The 23,440-nt window shown below is 37.5% G+C and overlaps 2 protein-coding genes across 4 annotated transcripts in view; both read left to right on the top strand.

Moving 5' to 3' along the window:
* The window catches only part of LOC139150901 (alpha-N-acetylgalactosaminide alpha-2,6-sialyltransferase 5-like), a 417,953-nt gene that overhangs the window by 129,709 nt on the left and 264,804 nt on the right, over window positions 1–23,440 (top strand). The window lies entirely within an intron of this gene.
* The window catches only part of LOC139150899 (meiosis regulator and mRNA stability factor 1-like), a 35,693-nt gene that overhangs the window by 7,316 nt on the left and 4,937 nt on the right, over window positions 1–23,440 (top strand). The window contains exons 5-26 of the mRNA XM_070723356.1: window positions 999–1,116; window positions 1,735–1,901; window positions 2,696–2,862; window positions 3,199–3,401; window positions 4,401–4,726; window positions 5,411–5,605; window positions 6,647–6,822; window positions 11,140–11,220; window positions 11,758–11,937; window positions 12,415–12,591; window positions 13,087–13,262; window positions 13,723–13,940; window positions 14,464–14,571; window positions 15,030–15,152; window positions 15,688–15,733; window positions 16,317–16,519; window positions 19,238–19,465; window positions 20,230–20,457; window positions 21,183–21,453; window positions 21,854–21,949; window positions 22,735–22,797; window positions 23,248–23,403. Of these exons, the coding sequence (XP_070579457.1) occupies window positions 999–1,116; window positions 1,735–1,901; window positions 2,696–2,862; window positions 3,199–3,401; window positions 4,401–4,726; window positions 5,411–5,605; window positions 6,647–6,822; window positions 11,140–11,220; window positions 11,758–11,937; window positions 12,415–12,591; window positions 13,087–13,262; window positions 13,723–13,940; window positions 14,464–14,571; window positions 15,030–15,152; window positions 15,688–15,733; window positions 16,317–16,519; window positions 19,238–19,465; window positions 20,230–20,457; window positions 21,183–21,453; window positions 21,854–21,949; window positions 22,735–22,797; window positions 23,248–23,403 (3,706 nt within the window). The remainder of the gene's footprint in view (window positions 1–998; window positions 1,117–1,734; window positions 1,902–2,695; window positions 2,863–3,198; window positions 3,402–4,400; window positions 4,727–5,410; window positions 5,606–6,646; window positions 6,823–11,139; window positions 11,221–11,757; window positions 11,938–12,414; window positions 12,592–13,086; window positions 13,263–13,722; window positions 13,941–14,463; window positions 14,572–15,029; window positions 15,153–15,687; window positions 15,734–16,316; window positions 16,520–19,237; window positions 19,466–20,229; window positions 20,458–21,182; window positions 21,454–21,853; window positions 21,950–22,734; window positions 22,798–23,247; window positions 23,404–23,440) is intronic.

Here is a 23,440-nt window from a genome sequence, read left to right as displayed (position 1 = left end):
ATGCAGCACAAATGACACGAATGCTGATACGACACATGGCGCAGGTGATATTTGGGTAATTACCAAATTTATCATATACCCCATGCCCAGAATTTTCAGCATGATAGGAAAAATCATAAATTTTGGAGCTATATTTAATTCGCCAAGCACATAAATATGGAAATATTTATGTATACAGGCTTCATATATAAACTATACGATGTTGCAGTGGAAAGAGGTAGCCCTTTAGTTTGTTTACACTGAAAGTTACCATGTCAAAAGCTGATGCTTATGCAATGTCACTCACTGTCAGGCCACATATTCCCTACCTGTTTGAAGTTACTGGTTTATACTGTGCCATGTGACCCTTAAATTTTTCCCTTGAGCTTGTACAAAATGAGAAGAAGTTCAATGGAACAAGCATAGGATAATATTGCAGTAGTCAAAAACTATACTGTACTTAGCTACCTAAAATATTCTTGTTCCTACTGAAAAGTGTTTCAAAGGTTTTTGTGGTAGAGCAGCAACCATTTTGTTCATTTACTCTGTTTACTTGAAAGTTTCAAATGTAGTTCAGGAACACTCCAAAACTGATGACATATTTTGACATTTATCGTAAAATATCATAGCTGATATTGTACGTTTACAGGATAAAATGATATAGGCATTAGGATATGATAATGCTTTGCACTGACATGACAGATGGGGAAGTTACAGGCCAGGCAGAATAAGGTCTAATGCTGTTCTGTTTACAATTAATGTTGCCATTTTATCATAGTACTCGGAAAATTTTAAAACTTTAAGTATTGTTGGAAATTTTAAAACTTTTGAAGTATTCTGTATGTGTAAATTGATTTAGTTTCGCATTATGGTAAAATGCATTACTTCTCTCTGTGTAGTTGCATCTCAGTACAGTTTTCTTTTGCTATAGATTGGATCCATACTTGATGAAACTTTATACATTTTATAATGACATTCTAGTATGTTATTACTCAGACATACCAATATATTCATAACAGGTAACAGTTGCTCATATCAATGCCACAGCCAAGAATGCTGCTGATGACAAATTGCGGCAGAGTTTGAGACGTTTCTCTGATACCCACAGTGTACCATCTACTGTGGTCCTCATTTCAGGTAATGTTGAATTGAATATTTAATATGTCTTTGATAGGTTTTCAGACTTGACCAACCCTTGTATCTTCATTGAAACTTTACAATTTAAAGGGGAGGTTTAAAAATAACTGATTCATGCAGATTTCTTATATTGTGGAATAGATGTCCTCTTTAAAAGCAAGAATCAGTTTTCATAATCTTCATTTACAACGGAAAACAGTGCCTCATGTACTATAACATAGTACAGTCCAAAGAGTGTTTATCCTATACAGCAGTAGTCAAGGATTTGCCAGCTGTTCCATTTGAACCACTGTCAGTGAGACTTGTGATCATATCTAAATTTTTGGAGCATCTTCAGTCCTACTCAAAAGATACACATCTCATGATACCGGTTAATGGGGTATTTTACTCAACGTTGAATTTTCTTGGAAAATGCCTCATCAATAACATCAATATTGTGAACATGTATATATTGCATTCTCTGATCTTGGAAAACTTTATGTATGACATAGATCTGTCAGTTGGAAACTGATGTTTTGTCAGAAGTGCATCATGATAGCAGGAATGTTTAAGTTATTAATTGCACTTACTAAAAAACATCTGTGATTATATTTATATGATCATATTTTTGTTTTCTAGGTGATGTCAACTTTGCCAATGATTTGTCTGATCTGCGGCATCGTCACAATTTCAAAGTCATCTTGATTCATCGTCCAGAAGTAGCAGAGGCTCTGCTAGCCTGCGCACATGAACATGTTTGCTATACAGATATTCTTAACGAAGTTCCATTCAGATCACCAGTAAAGGTAAACATTTGCCTGAACTAGTCTCAGCTGAAAATATCAGGAAACCAAGGTGGCCGCATCAATTAAACTGCCTGAAATATTTTGGCTGAAATACCATTACTAACATAATTAATATTAAACTGAAGAAGAACAAGAAAGTATACCATTTCAGCCATGGAGAGGGAGAGTAAAATGTGGAACTTTGCTTTTCAGAGAAAAGTGTCTGCAAATGACATTTCGGTAAACATCCATTCTAAAGATAGTGGTGCATTGTCTTTATGGTCCTTGGATAAGGTTGATTCTTTGCCAATTGCTTTTGGATTATTGCATGTGCATGGATGTGAAAACAGGGTCTTTACGCTCCTGGAAAGTCCTTGATTATTGTTGAATTTTAAAGCCTCTTGAAAGTCCTGGAAAAGTCCGTGATTACGAAAATCCTGGAAAATGGATAATCCATGCACGATTTTCAAAAATTACAAAATGATCAGTTGTGATATCAAAAAAAGATGTGTAAAGTGATTTATAAAAATGATATATTGTAAAATGATATCTGGAAAGTGGTATTTTTAACAGCTCCTGAAGTCCTTGGAAATTGCTGAAAAAAGTGGGCTGATGTGCAGCATCTCGGAAGCTGATATCCAATAAAATAATACAAAAAGACTCCCTAAGTTGCTGTGAATAGTGACAGTCAACCAATCAGATACAACCTTCTGAGCATACTGCACATCAGCAGATAAAAGTCATTGAATTTTACTGAGTGTATGGACCCTGGTAAAAAGCTACTGAATCTGAAAATGATCATCATTATTTTGCAGAGTGTGAGTGAAAGTGTAGAATTGCTGGTCAGCAATTTGCCAATGGGAAAGGAGTATGGTCAGCTACGGAACAGACTCCGTCAGCTTTCTGACAATTGTGGTGGCAGAGTAAACATCACAGGCAGCACAGCAATAGTGAAATTTCCAACATCTGACAGTGCCATGAGGTGAGTTTCAGGGTTAAAATGTCAAAGAATTGCACTTTGCACTTCTGCAGATGACATGTACAGTAGGATTTTAAGGATTGCGTCCTGCACATCCATAGGTTTGAAAAGCCCAAATGATTTTGGGATGAAATTGAGCCGTGCATTTCAAGAAGTCTGTTTGATCAGTGTCAAAGCACTCACACAAAATCTGTGAATAAATATTTTGTACGTACTTTGATTTGAATGTGATGCAATGTCTGCTGTCTGAGGTGAAATGTACCTTCCTTTATTGAAAAGTGTTCATTTCATCTGAAGTTTTACTGACTTTTCACTAAGATGTTCATAACTGTTAAACAGAGCGCAGAAGAGAATGGACGGTGAGGATGTGTATGGTAGCAAAATCACGGTATCATTCGCAAACAAGTTTAAATGTGGACACCAGGCATTGAAGTACAGTGAGAGGAGAGGTTTCAGGTCGCCAGACAGGAAAGACAAGAAGAACACAGGGACACCAGAAGAGACTCTACCTGTACCGATAAATGGGGATGGCCTGACACCAGGTATGAGAAGTGTAGCTATCAAAATTAGATCATGTACAAAATACTTTAGTATGACTGTAGTTGAGCAGAGAGCATTCTCTTTTCATGTACAAGTTCCTTATCTTTTGTGACATCGAGAAATGGTAAAATGTTGGTGTAGAAGTCAACCTTTTTCCACTCAATGATGAGTGATGAAGAACCTGCCAAAGGTAGCTGTCCACAATCCGTTAACTATTCCATGTTAGCTGCTTGTCAACCATGTAAGTTGCTAGTCCAATCTGATTGATATTTGCTATCTACTTTGCATTTAATGGCATGCAAACATCTTTTCCAAAAGCTAATGTAGTATTATTGTAATTTCACAAGATTTTCAGGAATTAATCTTGACATCTTGTTTGAAGCTTGTTCAGTTGATAACTTCCACTCACAGTTGTTCAATTTCAATGAAATAGTGTAATACATGTACCGGTATTGTATACATGACTTTGCCAATTTGGGGAAAACCTCAAGAGTTAACAGTAGGAATTGTTGATATGACTAGTGAAGGGGTATAGAAAAGAATGGTTAACATTTGTCAGTCCATTAATCATAGTGTGCTGGAGTTAGCTAATCACATCTATTGTTTTTGGAGTGTATGTGAGTGGAAATGTGGAGGACATAACTTGTACAGGTAGAGGTGTGATGAACTTTCTCTCTACACCTGTCTTGCCTTTACAAAACCACAACAGATGACACCACCCAGACCCCTGCATTCTCCTGTGACAATCATATCATCTAATTGGCTGAATGATAGCTCATGAATATTTATAACTTCAAAAAAATTTGACAGGTTTTCAATTATAGAGATGAAGCTGTTGTGCATGCATAATCCACTGAAGATGAACTCTCATACCGGTCCATAGCACCAGTACTAATGACAGGGAAAGAGCCTGTTCTAATATGAGAGTGATACGTGTATGTCTGCTGCCATAATGATCAGGAACAAGTCAATTTACACCTCATACACTTTCTACTACCCAGAGAAACCCTGCCGGGGAGCATTGATGATACAACAGCAGTTGTACCAGGAGAAACAGGAACACATGCACTCTGAGCAGAAATGCAAGGATCCAGACACCAACAGGAGAAGAAACAGATTCTACCATCACGCGAATGGGGATATGCAGGAAGCCAAAAGCCCTAAGATCCCTGATGACGATGATGGGAAAGCTACGCATAACAGCGGTGCGTTTAGCAAGGCAAAACAAGATGACTATCACCATGGACAAAGAGCCCAGAGTATGCCAGAACTAGATCGCAGATATTCTCCATACGATAGTATCCATGGTAATGCCAGATACAAACAGGTCAGTTGAGATGAGTAATGGCATTCCCTATGCTGAAATTTCAAGGGAGAAAATCTGATGCAGGGGCATGAGAGAGTCTGATTCAACACAATCATCAAGCACCTCTGAAATTTTGATTAATAATGAAAGTCCCTTCCTCAGTTGCCAAGATTGAGTGCATCTTCATGGTTTCAGTTCTTGCAGATTGTTATCTAGCTTCATGATCTTTCTAATTGTAGTGGTTATGCTGAAGATTGATGTTCTGAATGTGCTGAAAAAAAAACAACTTATGAATTCTCTCTAAGTTAATCCTCATTAACTTCTCTCTTGAAATATTTTCAGTCAAGCAAATGTATGGCAACATTCAAGTGGAATAACTGATGATGTCATGCGTGCCATAGACAAAACACAGAGGCCCTCCTGTGGTGGCTTTCACTGCAGTTTGTTGTTGTATGGTTTCTTGAATGCACCAAATGTTGGATGAGATTGTTTTAGTTTGAGCTATGCAAGAACGGTCATATCATATCTCCCTGCCTATAACCCTTTAGCCTGCTCTACATGTATCCAGGCTAACCGAAAACCTTCAAAATTTTATTACTTCAGTGTATGAAACTTTATCACTTATAAGTTGTCAGCAAACAAGGTGAAGTCTGATTTAGAAAGTCCAGTTGAGTATTACTTGGTTTTCATCTTCTTTCAATCCAGTCTTCACCACTATCACCTCTGTATGGTCCAATGATGTCATCTTGGAAAGTGTCACCAGTATTTAACTTGCCTGGTGGTATACATATACCGCAGTATCCCAATGGAATTGAGATCCTGGTTGAAAATCTGGATGAGAAATTACCCAAGAGAGAACTGAGAAGAATTCTCCTCTCTGTATTCAGAGAACAATGCAAAGTAAGATTATATATGTTTTCAAATTAATAATTTAGTTGATATTTTCAACTTCCAACTGAATGAAGTTGTCTTTATACTTAAATGATGCATTGGTTGTAACTTGATTTTTAAGCCATCACTCAGCATGCTGCTGTAAAAATGTTTTTGGCTTGCTGTCCTGTAGTTGCTGTATAAGAAGATGAACATGTATTTACTCTCCATGTAGAGATGCAGAAAAGTATATGTTCCTTCTACATCTTACATGAAGCTTGATATAATGCCAATTATTTATGCAAAATGTAAATGAATGTTGCACAGTTATTCAGCCAAATGATAGTGACTCACTGTCAGTTGAGAATATTGAAATCCTTATCCTTCCATGATGGTATGTCATCATCAGGTCAAGCTGGTTAAAACTAGTGAAGCAAAACATATTCCATTATGTTGCATTTTAATAAAGATTTGAACATTTGAAAAAAATACTATCAACATGATTTTGACAGACGTAACATGCTATAACATACCCTGCCAAGTAGATGAAAATATGCATAGATTTTGGCTAGATACCACTTTTTACTGACTTGGCCAAATGAGAAGTGATACTGTGTGGCAGGAAAAGGTAAAATAATTTACCTCAGATCCTGCACCAGGTTTTTCTCTTGACTGTGCAATTGCGCATTTTGAGCCATTTTCTGCCCTTTAACCCTTTCACCACCATGGTTTGTCCCAAATCCATTGTTTTCTATGGTAAAGTTGGACCTGTATACAGGGAACTGGGGTGAAAGGGTTAAAAGTTACTGACCGTGAAAATTGCGCATAAAACACAGCAAGCAAATACTCCCATATGACAGTGACCCAAGCACATAGTATAGTGACCTGTGAATTTGCTGTTGTCTCTGCCCCCCCCCCCTGAAATGTTAAATCCACCCCCTAATTTTGATGAATGGGCAGAAATTTCCCCCTCAGTAAACATGCAGAGAAAACACTGCTGCACTATGTATACAATTCTACTTTACATACGGAGACTGTTCCTGTATAAACCACATTTTCTATTGAACCTAGGTCCTGCAGATAACATTCATGTCAACTGGTGATGGACCCTTGCAAGCGGTAGTCAGAGTTCCACGCATGGCAGATGCCCACTTGGCCGTAGCACACATCAACAGACATAGAATTGGAAATAAAAGAGTTCATGTTACTCTTGCTCCAAACCCCAACTCAAATTTAGATTATTTGAGGTAAGTTTCACTCAGTGAGAGATTATAGCCAGGTGCCATGTGAAGAACCATGTCAGCAAATGAACAAATACAAGTGTAACAAATTACATGTGTATTCAAGCTATGCTATTTTTAGTCCCCACGGACACCGTCCGGGGGGACTTATAGGTTTGGTCATGTCCGTGCGTGTGTGCGTCCGTGCGTCCGTGCGTCCGTTCACGCGGATACCTCAGAGATGCAAGGAGCGATTTCATTCAAACTTGGTACAAGGATTACTTCATATGTCATACAGATGCACGTCGATTTGTTTTGTGATACGATCCAATATGGCCACCAGACGGCCATTTTATTACAATTTTTTCATGTACAGAGCCATAACTCAGACATGTTTCAACCGATTTTATTCAAAGTTGGTACAAGGACATTGACCAATGTCATAGATATGCATGTCAATTTGTTTTGTGATACGATCCAATATGGCTGCCATGCGGCCATTTTGCTACGATTTTTTCATGTACAGAGCCATAACTCAGACATGTTTCAACCGATTTTATTCAACGTTGGTACAAGGACATTGACCAATTTCATAGATATGCACGTCGATTTGTTTTGTGATACGATCCAATATGGCCGCCAGGCGGCCATTTTATTACAATTTTTTCATGTACAGAGCCATAACTCAGACATGTTTTAACTGATTTTATTCAAAGTTGGTACAAGGAGATTGACTACTGTCATACATATGCATGTCAATTTGTTATGTGATACGATCCAATATGGCTGCCGTGCGGCCATTTTGTTACGATTTTTTCATGTACAGAGCCATAATACTCAGGCATATCTCAACCGATTTTATTCAAAGTTGGTACAAGGACATTGACCTATGTCATACATATGTATGTCAATTTGTTTCATGATATGATCCAATATGGCTGCATGGCAGCCATTTTGTTACAATTTTTTCGTGTCCTTAGCCAAAACTTGGGCACGTCTCAACTGATTTTATTCACCGATTTTATTCAAACTTAGTACAAGGACATTGACCTATGTCATACATATGCACATTGATTTGTTTTGTGATACAATCCAATATGGCTGCCGTGTGGCCATTTTTTCCGATTTTTTCATGCCCGGAACCATAACTCAGACATGTATCAAGCAAATTTATTCAAAGTTGGTACAAGGACATTGACTTATTTATACATATGTATGTCGATTGGTTTCACGAGATGGTCCAATATGGCCACATGGTAGCAATTTTGTTATGGTTGTTTCATGTCGAGAGCCATAACTCTGGCAAGTCTCAACTGATCTTATTCAAAGTTGGTACATGTACATTGACTTATGTCATACATATACGTGTTGACTTTTTAAACAGTAAGATCAAATATCGCTGCATGGCGGTGATTTTGTTACAATTTTCTGATGTACAGATCCAAGCCATAAGTCAGACATATTTCCACCAGTATCATTCAAAGTTGGTACAAGGACATTGACCTATTTCATACATATGCTCGTCAATTTGTTTCAGGTCATGTAGCAGTAACATGTCAATTATTGAAGTTTCGTAAGTAGGCTGATATGTCAAGAAATACTGCATCAAATTCATGAAACTTTGTACAGATGTTAAGCTCACATTGCTTTAACATTGAAAAAGACATTTATCAGTGTCATTTTAATTAATTTGTAATTGCATAAGTAATGAACTTTCCTAATTAGGGTGATATAGCCACAAATTAATACAACGTCAAATGTGATGAAACTTGATACAGATGTTGATCTCACAGTGTTGTAAATGCTGCATCAAACTTTATGAAATATGGTACCAGTGATAAGCTGTTAAGTGTTAGGATTGTATGCAAAAATGTTTTGCAACATCCTGTTGATTAATTCCTAGTTGACTCATTTTATGAACTTTAGGATGGTGGCCTACATTGGTCTTATGTTTTCATCACCATGGAACTCATTCTTGGCCATTGAGCACCATCTGTATCAAAGTATTTTTATCACAGACCTAATTAATGAAGAGGACTCTATCCTCTCTGAGGACATATAATCAAAGTACCCATTAACAAGTGGGGACTGTGTCATCAACTATGACTTTTTCTGATATCATTCTCAGTAAACACCAGACAAAATGTGAATCATCCAAAATTATGTAACTTGATCATGTTAGAAGCATAGTTTCAACATCAAACAAACAGTGCTAATTTATGCAATCTCAGGTTTAATATAAATATATCTTGATTGTGATTTAATGTTATTTTTTCAGATAATTTTAAAATTTCCTAATATTTCTGAACTCTTCTGGTATTAGAAATTTAAGAATATTTTCATATAAGTTAAAACAATTCTTTGTTTCAAACCGATCATAACTCATCAATGGGACAGATTAATGGCAGAAACATGTTTCCAAAATTTGATTTCTGTAAGTCAGCCATTCAGTCCCTGTAAGATATATCTGTGTTGTTGATTAATAGTGTACAAGTATTATTAGTCCCCACGGACACCGTCCGGGGGGACTTATAGGTTTGGTCATGTCCGTGCGTGCGTCCGTTGCGTCCGTCCGTCCGTCCGTCCGTGCGTCCGTCCGTTCACGCAGATATCTCAGAGATGCAAGGAGCGATTTCATTCAAACTTGGTACAAGGATTACTTCATATGTCATACAGATGCACGTCGATTTGTTTTGTGATATGATCCAATATGGCCGCCAGGCGGCCATTTTATTACGATATTTTCATGTACAGAGCCATAACTCAGACATGTTTCAACCGATTTTATTCAAAGTTGGTACAAGGACATTGACCAGTGTCATAGATATGCATGTCGATTTGTTTTGTGATACGATCCAATATGGCCGCCAGGCGGCCATTTTATTACAATTTTTTCATGTACAGAGCCATAACTCAGACATGTTTCAACCAATTTTATTCAAAGTTGGTACAAGGACATTGACCAATGTCATAGATATGCAAGTGTATTTGTTTTGTGATACGATCCAATATGGCCGCCTGGCGGCCATTTTATTACAATTTTTTCATGTACAGAGCCATAACTCAGACATGTTTCAACCAATTTTATTCAAAGTTGGTACAAGGACATTGACCAATGTCATAGATATGCAAGTCTATTTGTTTTGTGATACGATCCAATATGGCCGCCTGGCGGCCATTTTATTATGATTTTTTCATGTACAGAGCCATAACTCTGACATGTTTCAACCGATTTTATTCAAAGTTGGTACAAGGACATTGACCAATGTCATAGATATGCAAGTCTATTTGTTTTGTGATACGATCCAATATGGCCGCCTGGCGGCCATTTTATTACGATTTTTTCATGTACAGAGCCATACCTCTGACATGTTTCAACCGATTTTATTCAAAGTTGGTACAAGGACATTGACCAATGTCATAGATATGCATGTCGATTTGTTTTGTGATACGATCCAATATGGCCGCCAGGCGGCCATTTTATTACAATTTTTTCATGTACAGAGCCATAACTCAGACATGTTTCAACCAATTTTATTCAAAGTTGGTACAAGGACATTGACCAATGTCATAGATATGCATGTCGATTTGTTTTGTGATACGATCCAATATGGCCGCCTGGCGGCCATTTTATTACAATTTTTTCATGTATAGAGCTAAAACTCAGGCATATCTCAACCGATTTTATTCCAAGTTGGTACAAGGACATTGACCTATTTCATACATATGTACGTCTATTTGGTTTGTGATACGATCCAATATGGCCGCTAGGCAGCCATTTTATTACGATGTTTTCATGTACAGAGCCGTAATACTCAGACATGTATCAAGCGAATTTATTCAAAGTTGGTACAAGGAGATTGACTACTGTCATACATATGCATGTCAATTTGTATGTGATACGATCCAATATGGCTGCCGTGCGGCCATTTTGTTACGATTTTTTCATGTACAGAGCCATAATACTCAGGCATATCTCAAACGATTTTATTCAAAGTTGGTACAAGGACATTAACCTATGTCATACATATGTAGGTCTTTTTTGTATGTAGGTCATTCTTGGCCATTGAGCGCTATCTGTATCAAAGTATTTTTATCACAGACCTAATTAATGAAGAGGACTCTATCCTCTCTGAGGACATGTAATCAAAGTACCCATTAACAAGTGGGGACTGTGTCATCAACGATGACTTGTTATTTACACTACAGACTTCTAACTGAAAAATGTTTGATAATTAGTGTAAGGTTATTTGCTTAGAAGAAATTTTAACCCTGATTTGTCACTTGATCCCATGATGTCTTGATCCTTCTTTATCAGTTGACCATGATCAATTTTTTTCTCAGAAACCAAGTAGTAACAATGCTGAGTGACGTAGAAGGTGGCTCTTTACCGCTCTACAAGTTTGAAGAAATCTATGAGATTAGGTTAGTGAAGTTGTATCCAATGCAAATCTATACTGTGATAAAGAACCATTGTTCAATCATCTCCAAAATCAGTTTCAGTAACACCAATAACTGTCCAATAATCTGATTACCTGTGTTTCATGGAGAGGACTCATTGAAGTTCAACACACATGTTCAATGTGGTTGACATCATCTAAATTGGTTGACATGAAAATTTTTTTGGCATCAATGGTCACACCTTTTCAGATAAGGTAGTAGAGTTTGCAGCAATTCAACAGTACAGTCGATATCTCTGTCTAGATTCCAAGAATTGGAAATTGAGCTCATAGAAATACTATGCAATATACAACAATTATTTGCATATAATTAACTTGTACATGTTGACCATTGTTTTTGATCAAAACGCAAAGAAATAATAACTTGTTAACTCCATAGGAAACAGAACACCATACCCTGGCCTATGCCTCAACCAAGAACCAACATTCAGTTACGGTGTCTGATGATAAGGCAAACAACTTGTGACTTACACTGCAATCATGCATCTGTTTCTCTGTCCAGGTTTAAGCGTCCACTGCATGTATCTGACTTGTTCCAAATACCAGACACTGTAGTTATGCAAGATACTCCCTCTGGACGTGTTGTTGCATTGACATACTATGCCTGCAAAGCTGACAAAATACCACAGCTAACGGTTGGATCAAGAAACTCTCCAATTATAATCAGTCCCATCCCATCAAGGTAAAGGAAATAATATCTTATTGAAATGAAATAAGGGTTAATTTCTAGAGAGTTCATTCTTTTTCATGCCAATCTCATCAACTTTGTTGAAGATATTCACATTTTTGCAAAAGTTTATCTAAGCCTAGCCCTTCAATCACAGGTACTATTGCAACCACCACTTCTAAATATTTGATCTGTATAAAATGGATCCCCTTAATCATAGTACTGGGTGTATGGGCTTTACTGTAGAGTATGTGCATTATTTTGAGACCTTTGACCCATGCAAAAGAGTCATGTAGATGATTGTATTCTTTTGCCCTAATCTTCTCTTTCTTTGACCGAGATAATGTGGAACTTGAAGGCAAGGGCAACCTTCTTTTCAGTTGTGCAAAATTTCAGAAAATTCATTATCTGTATGTTGCAGGCCGAAGTTTTTGTTATTGTTTGAGTGAAATTAATTGATAAATTCAACGTTTTGTCTCCATATGATCAAAGGGAGCCAACTCCAGAACCCTGTGAAGAATACTGTTCTGTGCATGACAAGCAGTCTGAGAACCAGTATAGGACCAGGGAAGAAAAGGAAAACCCCTGTGTTGTGGTATCACTGAAGACATTCTCAGCTCAGGTCCATACACTGCTTCAGATCCATGATGGTAGACTGCCTCTTATCAGGTACCTCCAACAGCTTTCTGCTCATCATCAAGTATTGATTTGATAGGCGTTTCACATTGTATGTGCTTCACAGTATTTCACAACAGAAAATGCCACAACAGCGTTTTGCATAGGATCATGTATGGTATTTTGTAGTATTTTCTCAAAGTTGATATATGCATCACATCATCTCACAACAGAAAATTGAAATATCCTGCAGTGCTTCTGTCATTACACAAGTAAAAATAATGAGAGCAACACCATAATATTGATGTTACTTTGTTTTGTTCCATATTATTTTATAAGAATGCCATCAACATTATCACTGGCAGGATGTGTAATTACAAACTGTAAGTTGTTCAGCGTATACATGCTATTTCCTTCTGCACAGGGACAGCTTTGTCACAGAAACCATGAGGTTGACCTAAATATCAGGGTAAAAGTATACTTAGTGGAAGAGAAACAGACTTTTTCTGTGCTTTTATAATCATCTGCATGTTCCTTTTCGTATTCCAGTTTTCCAATTTGCTATGCGGCAGAATTCAGACCTCTGGAAGTTGATGAAAATTCAGGTGTACCTGTTGAACATCTGCTGACCTGTATTCAGGGTGTCAGGGTTGCAGTCAGCAAGGACAGCTTCAAGACAGTGTGCTGGACTCAGAACACCCTCAGACCTCCAACACCAGTGCCAGGTAAAAAGACTACAGGAATTCAGAGCTGTACGTTGCAATCAGATCACTCAGGTTCTCCAATGTGACTGCCTGATACACACCCTCTTGAATAAGGGAGAAAATTAGTAGGATTGTAGAACTGAATGTCACAATGCATCCCAGTCTATAAATACTTTCATCTTACTTGCTATACCGTTTCAAATAAATACAACTGTAGTTATATCTACCTGCTGTATTGTTGATATTATGCCCCAAGTGGCTATGTGCTCTTGAGCCACAGCCTTTTTTTGCACGCTCCTGAAATGGACTTTCGGTTTAACCTGTTTATCCCCAATTCCCACACTTTCCATTGATAACTATGGGGTTGGGTTATCCTATGGTGGTGAAAGGGTTAAAAGTAACGTTAGACATCTAATGACAGTGCAAGATTAGGTGTTCTTCACAGTTGCAATGTCCTTACCATAGTATCATTTACTGACAGGTGGTGTGTTGAGAAGTCCCAGTCCAATTCTGACACCACAGCTTTTCCAGTTCAGCAAAGAGGTGATAGAACTGATGAAAAGCAGCCCACACTGCCGCATGTCATTCAGTAAATTCATCCCTGCCTACCACCATCACTTTGGTCGGCAGTGCAGAGTTGCAGAGTATGGCTTCACCAAGCTAATAGAGCTCTTCGATGCAATACCCCACATTGTGCAGGTAAGTCAATACAAAACCCCACATTGTGTAGGTAAGTCAATGCAATACCCCACATTGTGCAGGTAAGTCGATGCAATACCCCACATTGTGCAGGTAAGTCAATACAAAACCCCACATTGTGTAGGTGCATTGTGCAGGTAAGTCAAAACAAAACCCCACGTTGTGCCGATAAGTCAGTGAACAGTGCGTTGAAACGGGAAAATCTTTAGCCAATTGTGATCAGTATGCCAGTGTTGTGTGTTCCATCAAAAATTCAAAACTTCACAGCCGCTAGATTTTAGTGCATGCAGTGTCTTGCAGACAATTATTGATGATAGTCACAATAAGAGAAACATTTCAGAAATTCTTTGATGATGTCTATATAAAAGACATTTCAGTGATATCTGACATAACTACCTATGAGTGGTTTGTACTTTTTGTCAATATGGAAAAAAGTATCCTTCCATCAAATACAGATAAATATTTCAAAGATTTTACCGTTGTCGTTTTGACCAGTGTTGATTGTTAAAACATCATTTTCCAGGTAATGGGTGTGTATGGCACCAAGACACTGACTCTGACCCATCGATCTCAAGTGAAAAGATTCACTCAAGACATACTTAAAGTCCTCAAATCACAAGCCAGCAAACAGGTAACGAGATTTCATGTATGTTTGGTGGTATGAGATGGAACTCCATCACAAAAACAGATTGACTGGGTTTTAGTATTTTCAAATTATCTCATTCAAACTCTTCTGTAAATTATTGCATTGGTAAAATACATTCAGAAATAAAAATAAAAATATTTTGCTATGGCAGAGAAGTTCTTATCCTATTCACTGTACATTGCTCAGTCACTCATATGTAGAATTTTTGATTTTTATATCAAAGTCTAATCAACATTGCATGTAATTTAATGGGTATTTCAGTTTCACTGATGTTCCACACTGTTTTTTTCACAGCTAGTACCCAGGTAAATTTTCCTGGGGTTCCACTGTTTATATCAATGCAATCATATACCTTTACCCATCTTGCCAAACCTCAGCAAAAACTGTGTGCTGTCAAGACCCAGAAAGTTTTGAATTTCAGGATTGTTTATTCTGTGTAACAGGTTTCAGTAGTTGACTTTCCGTCAGCATATGGCCGTTGTTTCGGTCGCAGCTGGGAAGTCACTGACTATGGTGTATGTGACTTACATGATCTGCTTCCAGAGATACCAGATAATACTGTCATGGTAAGTCTTGCCTGAAAATCAAATCTTCTGTACTTTCAAATCAGATGGTGGTTGTTTTGACTTTATAATATTTTTGAAAACAATTTTGAGTAGCTTAAAGAAATGATCTCTGTAACTTACATTTGTACAATATATACCAGTTACATCTCTGTAGTGACTGTATACTTATGAAAAACTTAAGAATTTCATGTATTCAAGAAGACTAATTAGGGATGCTGTTATGCCTCACAAAAAAATCTGATGTATTTAAAGCTGTACAATCTGCCTTTTTTTACAATGTCTAATGATTTTTCCAGTAACAACATGGCTGCTGTTTCTTCAGTAGTCACTGTGAGACCTCAAAATGTTAAGATAATGACAAGTAACCCAACATATCCTTCATTTGCTCCAGCTAAACAATTATCAGTCATCTCCCAATAGTTTGTCCATGTGCCTGCCAACTATGACATTAAGCTAAAAGTTATGGAGTTGTATCAAAAGTTTAAGAGGATTGTCTCCATATAGGGGTAATTAACTTGTATGGTATTTATTACAGATATCTGGTCTTGGTGATGACACTGTCATTTCTATCCCAAAAAGAGGCAAGTCAATCTTTTCTCTTCAGAAGAGAAATTGTTCATATACCGGTACTCATTAAATACATGTACATTGAAATTGTATTCACTCTATGTAATTGCAGAGAATTAAGTATGTGTTAAGATTATTGTTTGACAGTCACATTACGGTAAATGAACAGATAATCAGATGGAAACAGATAGCAACAAAGAATTAAATGAACATGAGGGAGTTGACAGATTGACAGAGGGAGGCTCCGTGGGGCAGTGGTTAGGGTACCGGACTCATTGTCAGATGATGGTGAGTTTGAGACTCCCAGCATGGTGTTGTGTTCCTGAGCAAGGCACTTTATTTCTCATTGCTCCATTGGGCAGTGGGTTAAAGGTACTTCATCCTGTAACTGGGTTTGCATGTTGGGTGAATAATAAAATTAAAAAAAAACAGACATAGCAGTAGGTTAAGATTGACACACATGGAAACATTACTGAGATTAATCTGGAGAGAAATCCAAAGATAACACCCCAAGATGTATTGCAGGGAAAGCAGATATCCAATGGGAAAAGAAGGAGAAAAAAGAATGTCTAAAAATTGATATTTTTATTTGTACAGATCAAACAGATGAAGAGAGGATCAAGACAAAGAAGTTTGCCAAAGAGGTGACAGACCTACTGAAACACCAGCCTAGATTTCGCCTGGCATTCCCAAAGTTCATACCAGCTTACCATCATCACTTTGGAAGGCAATGCAGAGTTGCTGATTATGGATTTAACAAACTAATGGAACTCTTTGAAGCCATCAGTGACAACGTTGAGGTCAGTGTGGTGTAGTAATGGTAATGCTTATCTGAGTTTTTAGGGTTTTTAGGCTCTAGGTAGTTTTCACCTCAAAGTTCAGAGATTTAAACTCATGCTCCAACTATCCTTAAGGAAATGTTAAACCGTTCTCTTTCAAAATCAACGATAAAACTCAGAAGTCAAGGTGCAAATTTTTGTACGGGAGAAACATGACCGAAAATTTACTGATGTATGAAATTCAAAATGCCAGCTATTACTGTATGGGGAAAAATTGAAGTTTTAATTTATGGGGAAAATTAAATTTTGGATTTTCACCGAAACAAGAGAGTATACCAGCAAAGGATCATGAACATTTGGGAGTCCCTATCTGTGCTCTCGCTGTCACTCATAACGTTCGTAAATTACGAACAAAAATGAAAATTTACGAAAAAAAATACAAGCCCGATCGGCCATTTACGAACAATTTTGTTATTTTTGAAGCCTGATTTTCGGTCAAATTTATGAATTCCGCGGAAATACTGTCATATCTCGTCTTTCAAAAACTACTCTGCATCATCGGCGCATCGCACGATGCCGATGGTAATAGCTTTGGACTTTGACCTGTGCTAACATGAGCATGCGCAAAACGGTTTCAAGATCCCCGGGTCGTGTACTCTCATACTGGTATGTCATGCATTACGGTAGTTTCGAAATACCCAAACACTCGCATGATGTCAACTATCCAAGTGGACGCGGGTGAAGCGGATCGAGGGAAGCGGGCAGTTACAAATGCTTCAGATAGATAGTATCCTCAGCTGGGAAAGAAAGTTGGGCATAAAAACGGCACCTGATATGAAAAAATTGGAAACAATGAAACTGCCGAGAAGAGATCAAGACAGTCAGCCGGAAAGACAGTCGAACTGCAGTCCGGACCTGCGCATGGTTGAAGGATGTACGGTACCACAAAAGTGTTTGTCTGTGCATGGAGGTGGAAACGAGCTGGAAATCTTAGTTGTCATAGATTTGTCATTTGACGATCTGCAGATTGAATTTTTTTCAGTGAACTTGCCAATTTTAATAGGTTTCCTTCAAAATATTTTACAAGAAACTGTCTCAGCAAATGTTATGAATACTGATAGTTTTCTTTGATGATCCAGAGACAATGCTGTGCACAGTCCCATGACGAAAACGTTTTATCCAGACAAATAAATAAATGACGATCATCTGCAGCGTTTTAAAAGTATAACTGTCTCTAAGAAAACATTAGCAGGGTCACCAGTCTCAGTTTGCGTACTTAGATTTGCTGTTATAATGAGACAAAATTTGTGCAAAACCACAGACTGCCAAATGTTCTGATCAGTGGTTGTTTTAAAAGAATTTTAGAGATGAACATGGCATAATGACTGCAGCTACCAAGAGGCACCACCTAGTACCTATGGGATGACATGCATACTTTCAAAGTAACAGAGCTTTCCAAATACTGTATGAAAAACAGGGGAGAGATTTTCTAGCATCTAAAACTTGTGCAAACACGGATAATAATTAATGACCACTTCATATATTAATATATATAATCATCAAGCACTGACTACACACACAAAGGAAGTTATTTTTACGATTTGTGTCACAATATACTTGAAAATTTTATGTTGTGTAATAAAGATCGATTAATTGAATAACATTCATGGGCCGGTTGACCAAAATGACACACTTTATTAAAACAAGGAAGAAATTTCAATGTTACAAGCATTCATGACCCATGATGTACAGTGTGTTATTCAATGGATCTTTTGAAAATGCGTATCAAAATATGAGTGTTCATTATCAAAAAAACTAAAAAGGAATTTTCCACTTTCCTTTGTCTATAATGAATTCATTCATCATTTCTGTACCCTTAACATCATTTGTTGAGAACCAGAAGTGCTTGTTGAAAATGGGCGGGCTCAGCATTACATAATTTGTGCTTACTAATTTATTTTGAACCAAATTTGTAAATTTACTAACAATTTCTAAAGGCCAGGGAGAGCACAGCCTATATCTGCCCCTGAGGCACATTCAACTTAAAGGGGAAACAGGGGTATCTTTGATATTCACCAGTCATGCTGATTTACCTAGGTTCATTGACACTGCATGAAAGTATGGTCAGAAGTAGTCTGTAAACCACGTGAATTTTAGAAGTGGAGTGTCTGAAAAACATCATTTTAATGAGGCATACTTAGGAATTCATTGTTGCAGAGTAGAGTACATTTAACCAATGTGGAGGACAATTCTGAGAGCAAAGTGGTATATGTATTTGTACGAGACAAATAATTGGGGTCAACTTTAAAATGCCTGTTTTGGCAAGTCGGATAGTCAAGGTTAGGAATCCATTAGTAAAGTCTGGCTTGTTAATGTCCATTCTTGCAAGAAGTAAACTACTTCGTATACAAGGTCACCCGCAAGTCTTAGAAAAATTTCAGTGATGCAGTGCTTTTGAATTCAAGGTAATATAATTGATGCTTGGTTTTCAAGAGCTTCTTGCAGGAAACAGACTATACAATTTCTTTTTGATAATTCAGAGAAGAAAAGAAGTCTGAAATTCACATAACGTCAGTGATAAAACTATATTTGCTAAATGCGTACTCTTAACCTGTTCACCCCATTTCCAAGTAAACAAGTCCACACTAACCATCGCAAACAGTTCGTTTTGGCCAAACCAGTGTGGTGAAAGGGTTTAAATATTACTTATCACTATTTTCTTCCATTGCTATTTTTCAGGTAGTTGATCAGGGTGATGAGAAAGTGGTGAGCCTGACAGCTGCAGAGCAGATGTCAGTGATTGCTAAACAGATCATCCATATCCTCAAACGTAGCAAACAGCAGAGCCTTCCTCTCTGTGAATTCTTGTCAACATATACCAAGCAGTATGGACATCCAATATGTCTGGATGACTTCAATGTTGAATCTGTGTCACACCTCATGGCCAAGTTACCATGTGTTATACAGGTTAGCTATAGATCAGCATTTCTTTGCACAAAGAATCACAGCTAGTAACCCTACTAAATCTCTCTATATATTTTTTGGCAGCTGGTGAAATAACATCATGGCAAGTACAGAAATCTCCATTAGTGTTCTGCCCATCAACAAAAGACTGTGTGCATTCTATGCATATGTTGTGGTTTGCAAAGTATCATACGCACACCGTGTAAGCTTGGCTCTATGGAATATGTTCAAGCGCATATCGCATAAATGCTATCCCTTTGCTGCAATGGGCCAATCTATATAAAACAATATCTGTATGATACAAAATCCTATGCAGACCATGTTTAATTGTGTTGAGCACCTGTTTTCTGTCTCGTACCGGTACATCTACAAAAATATTATAAATTCAGTTTCGATGCATCTTTAAACATCAAACGCAAGTTTGATATTTTGAAGTAAACATCCATCTGATTACTAGATGGCATTAAAAAATAATACCAGATCAATGGAACATTTATGAAATAGCTTGAAATTCAGTGTCATTAAATACTTATCTTACTTTCAACTAAATTGAACTGGCACTCAGGAATTGGAGACTACCTGGAGAAATCAGATGAACAAGTTTAAATTCATGAAACGATGCTACCAGATTTGCTGCTGCTGTTCCAAATGTAAAATCCGTGGCCCTATCTGTAATGATGGTAATAGTTGTGATGGTAAATTTATAAAAGAGCGTTTACTTTGACCCCAATTCTGATATTGTCATAATTTCCCATGGTACTTTGCAGGTCATAGGTCAAGGAGACCAAGCCACCATTTGTCTGATAGACAGAACATGTCTACAGGAGTTTGCCCACCAGACACTGGTGTTGTTGATGGAGGAAGAACATGGCCAACTGAGCATAGATCAATTCAGTGATGCATTCTACGCTGTGTGGGGACACAGAGTTGTGCCCGCCGAGTATGGATACAGTAAATTGACAGAGCTTCTCAAGGCAATATCCAATGTAGCCAAGGTCAGTTTGCCAAGTCAGAATGCCAACTGGAAACAAAACTTTCCTTGAAAGAAAATTCTGAGAACAACACGTGCTTGAGAGAAGAATGGCAATATTTTGATATCAGCCGCTGCATTGCAGTATCACTGAGTAGTGTAAATAAATACTACAGATACCTTGGTGTAACTTAAGCAACAGAGAAATTCATGCCATCTCCGGTCTGCATATTTTGAACGTTTTGTGTAATTCACTATTCCAAAATGTCAAGGAATGTGAAGGATGCAGAGTACATCCAGCCTCACTTTCTTTCAACTACTACAACTTTAGTCGTGTAAACAACATTTAAGGGACAAAGATTAAAATAATATGTTTATTTTTTTCATACGAGAAGTTCTCTATGTTGTTCTGCTTACTGAAACATGTTGAACTATCAAGCATCAGGGCTCTACTCACACCTTGTGTATGCACAAGACATGTAAATATGCAGATGACACAATTTCTTGTATGTACCTGAAACTTATCAATTCAGTTGTTATTATATCTACAAAGAGGGAGGGAGTAGAAATCCAACAACTGACGATTTAGCATGCTTCAGTGAGCAGAAAAATATGACTATTTGCTCAAATTAAACCAAAATACTGTAAAATTATTGGCAAATGATGGTGACTTTGCCCTAAAAGGTGAAAATATTTCAAAACACCATTTTTCCCATTCATGGTAGACAATCTGAATGTTGTTCATACCAGGTACGGAATGAATGGACTGAAAACTGCCATGTCGAATTGATCCCACTGCATCAGTTTGCCAGGAAAGTTCGTCTGCTTCTTCGGAAACACCATGGTGCAATCCCGTTCATGAAATTTGCAGATGCCTACTACCAGGAATTTGGAACCACACTGCAGGCTTCCCAGTATGGCTGTTCAAATCTGTCAGCTTTGCTGGCACTGGTACCTCACGTGGTGTCCATTGCTGGCAGAGGACAAGCCAAGACTGTCACACTCAACCCAGATTTGAAAGGTACAAGCAACATCCATCATCCCTTGTATGTTGGTCTAATTACAGAGTTATATCAAAGTTTGGTTATCAGAAATCAGTCAACTGTCATTTGTATATCACTACTATGTACAGATGTAAGAAATATTTTTCTATCATAATTTTATATTTTATTTTGTACAAAGAATACTCATGTGTTGCACAGAAAAAAATAGTTTTCTTACTTCAGGCGCATTTTCTTTGTTATCTAGAACTTGTGAAAAATCACAAAATTTAAAACAACTTTCTCTGTGCCTGAATGTGAATGAAACATCTTTGTCTTGCCCAAACTACTCTAAAAGACTTGTGTTGAATGCAGTGATGAGGGTTAACCCAGTGACAAGATTTCTCAGCGATGTAGCCTTTCTGATATATTTTTTCACAGCACGTGCGACAAAGCGTCCTGTAATCAAGCAGATCAACGTTGGAAGGAAAGACAGCAAAGAAGAGGATCATGATGATGTCATCATTGAAGGAGAAGGTAACTATGAAAACCTTGATATCTAGGAGATTTGACCTTAAGCCTTATTGTGCTATTAAAGTTTGTATGTCACCATCAGTCTAAGTTGGTCAAAACCAGTGAGACGTAACATGTCCTGTATGTTATAGTCTAACAAAACTTGTCATGAACATTTGAAGATTCCTGAAAACATAGATGCTATAAATACAAGTTTGTATGCCTAAACCTGCTAGTATATACCATGCCTAGTAGGTGCAAACGTGTAGGTTTTCGCTAAAGACCACTTTTACTGACTTGGCAGATGGGGAAGTGACATGCCTGGAAGAATAAGTGTTTAATATTTGTTGTATTGATAAAATATAGAGAAAACAAGTATGTTTGATTTGGATTGATAACCTGGGTTTGATAACATGTAAATGTCATCTCAATCAGTTCAGAATCTGTAATTTGTATCACAGGAATTTTATTGTTAACTTCAATGTGAGACAAGATTGTCTCCAAAGAGGAAAACATTGTACAAGGTTCATTGAAGCTTGTGGAGCTGTGTGAAAGTGTTCTCAAGTGCACGAAGGGCATTGGTACCAGGGTTGTCTTCTAAAACAGCTCAGTTCTTGTTTCAGTGCTACTGGCAGTAATAAGAATATAGCTGATATGGTAGTACAGAGACAATGCAATCGAAGTGTTACAGGGTGACTAAAAATGTATATTTTCTAATCCCCAAATTGAAATTGCTTGAACAGCGATGATAGTAATAAAATACTGAAGCATTTGTCATCTTGCTGAGATTATGTTTCTTTCTACTGTAGTTGAAGAAAAATCAGAAAGTGGAGGCAGCCAACAACCATCACCAACCGATGATACTAATAAAAGTAAGGCAATACAATGATAATCTATTTCCCCCGGGTGTGAGTATGTGTTTGTGGTGGGTGTTGGTTAGTGGGTGGGTCAGTATATTCCCATGTATTGACTTCACGTTATTCCAGTCTGCTTTGCCAATATCTAATTATGTGACAATGTGTTTTCAATGTGTTCATTTTTTTTGCGTTTGTCATTTGAAGGTTACATTGACCTCTTCCTCTTTTTTACCATGCATGATTTTCGCATGAAGAGTAAAATCTTTTGAAAATATTGTCATTTGTATTGTGTTGTGACAGCAGTGGTCTTTCAACAGAGTAAAGTTTTATCAATTTTAATTTCTGCTTTAGTTTTACCAATATTATTCATCTTCAATATCCACCCTTTTCATGACACAGGCTTCGCTGCACATCAGTAGTTTTTAAGTTCCCCATTTGCTTTGTTATTTTATTTTTTACGCTTAGCTCTGTTGGATTTGTCTTCACCCAACCAATCCCCAGAGGATCTGCTGTGTAATGGACCTGTGCCTGCTTGTGTTCCGTCTCCAGGTTTAAAACCTGTATCCGTTCCTTCTCAAGAGAGGGATCTCATATGCTTTGACTCTCCGCCTCCTTCAGCAGGTATATGTCTGAAAATTTCAATCCCAGCTTTTGCGAG

Source organism: Ptychodera flava, chromosome 15, assembly GCF_041260155.1.
Source record: "Ptychodera flava strain L36383 chromosome 15, AS_Pfla_20210202, whole genome shotgun sequence".
In the NCBI taxonomy this organism is placed as follows: domain Eukaryota; kingdom Metazoa; phylum Hemichordata; class Enteropneusta; family Ptychoderidae; genus Ptychodera; species Ptychodera flava.
This window is presented reverse-complemented; position numbering and strand designations above follow the sequence as displayed.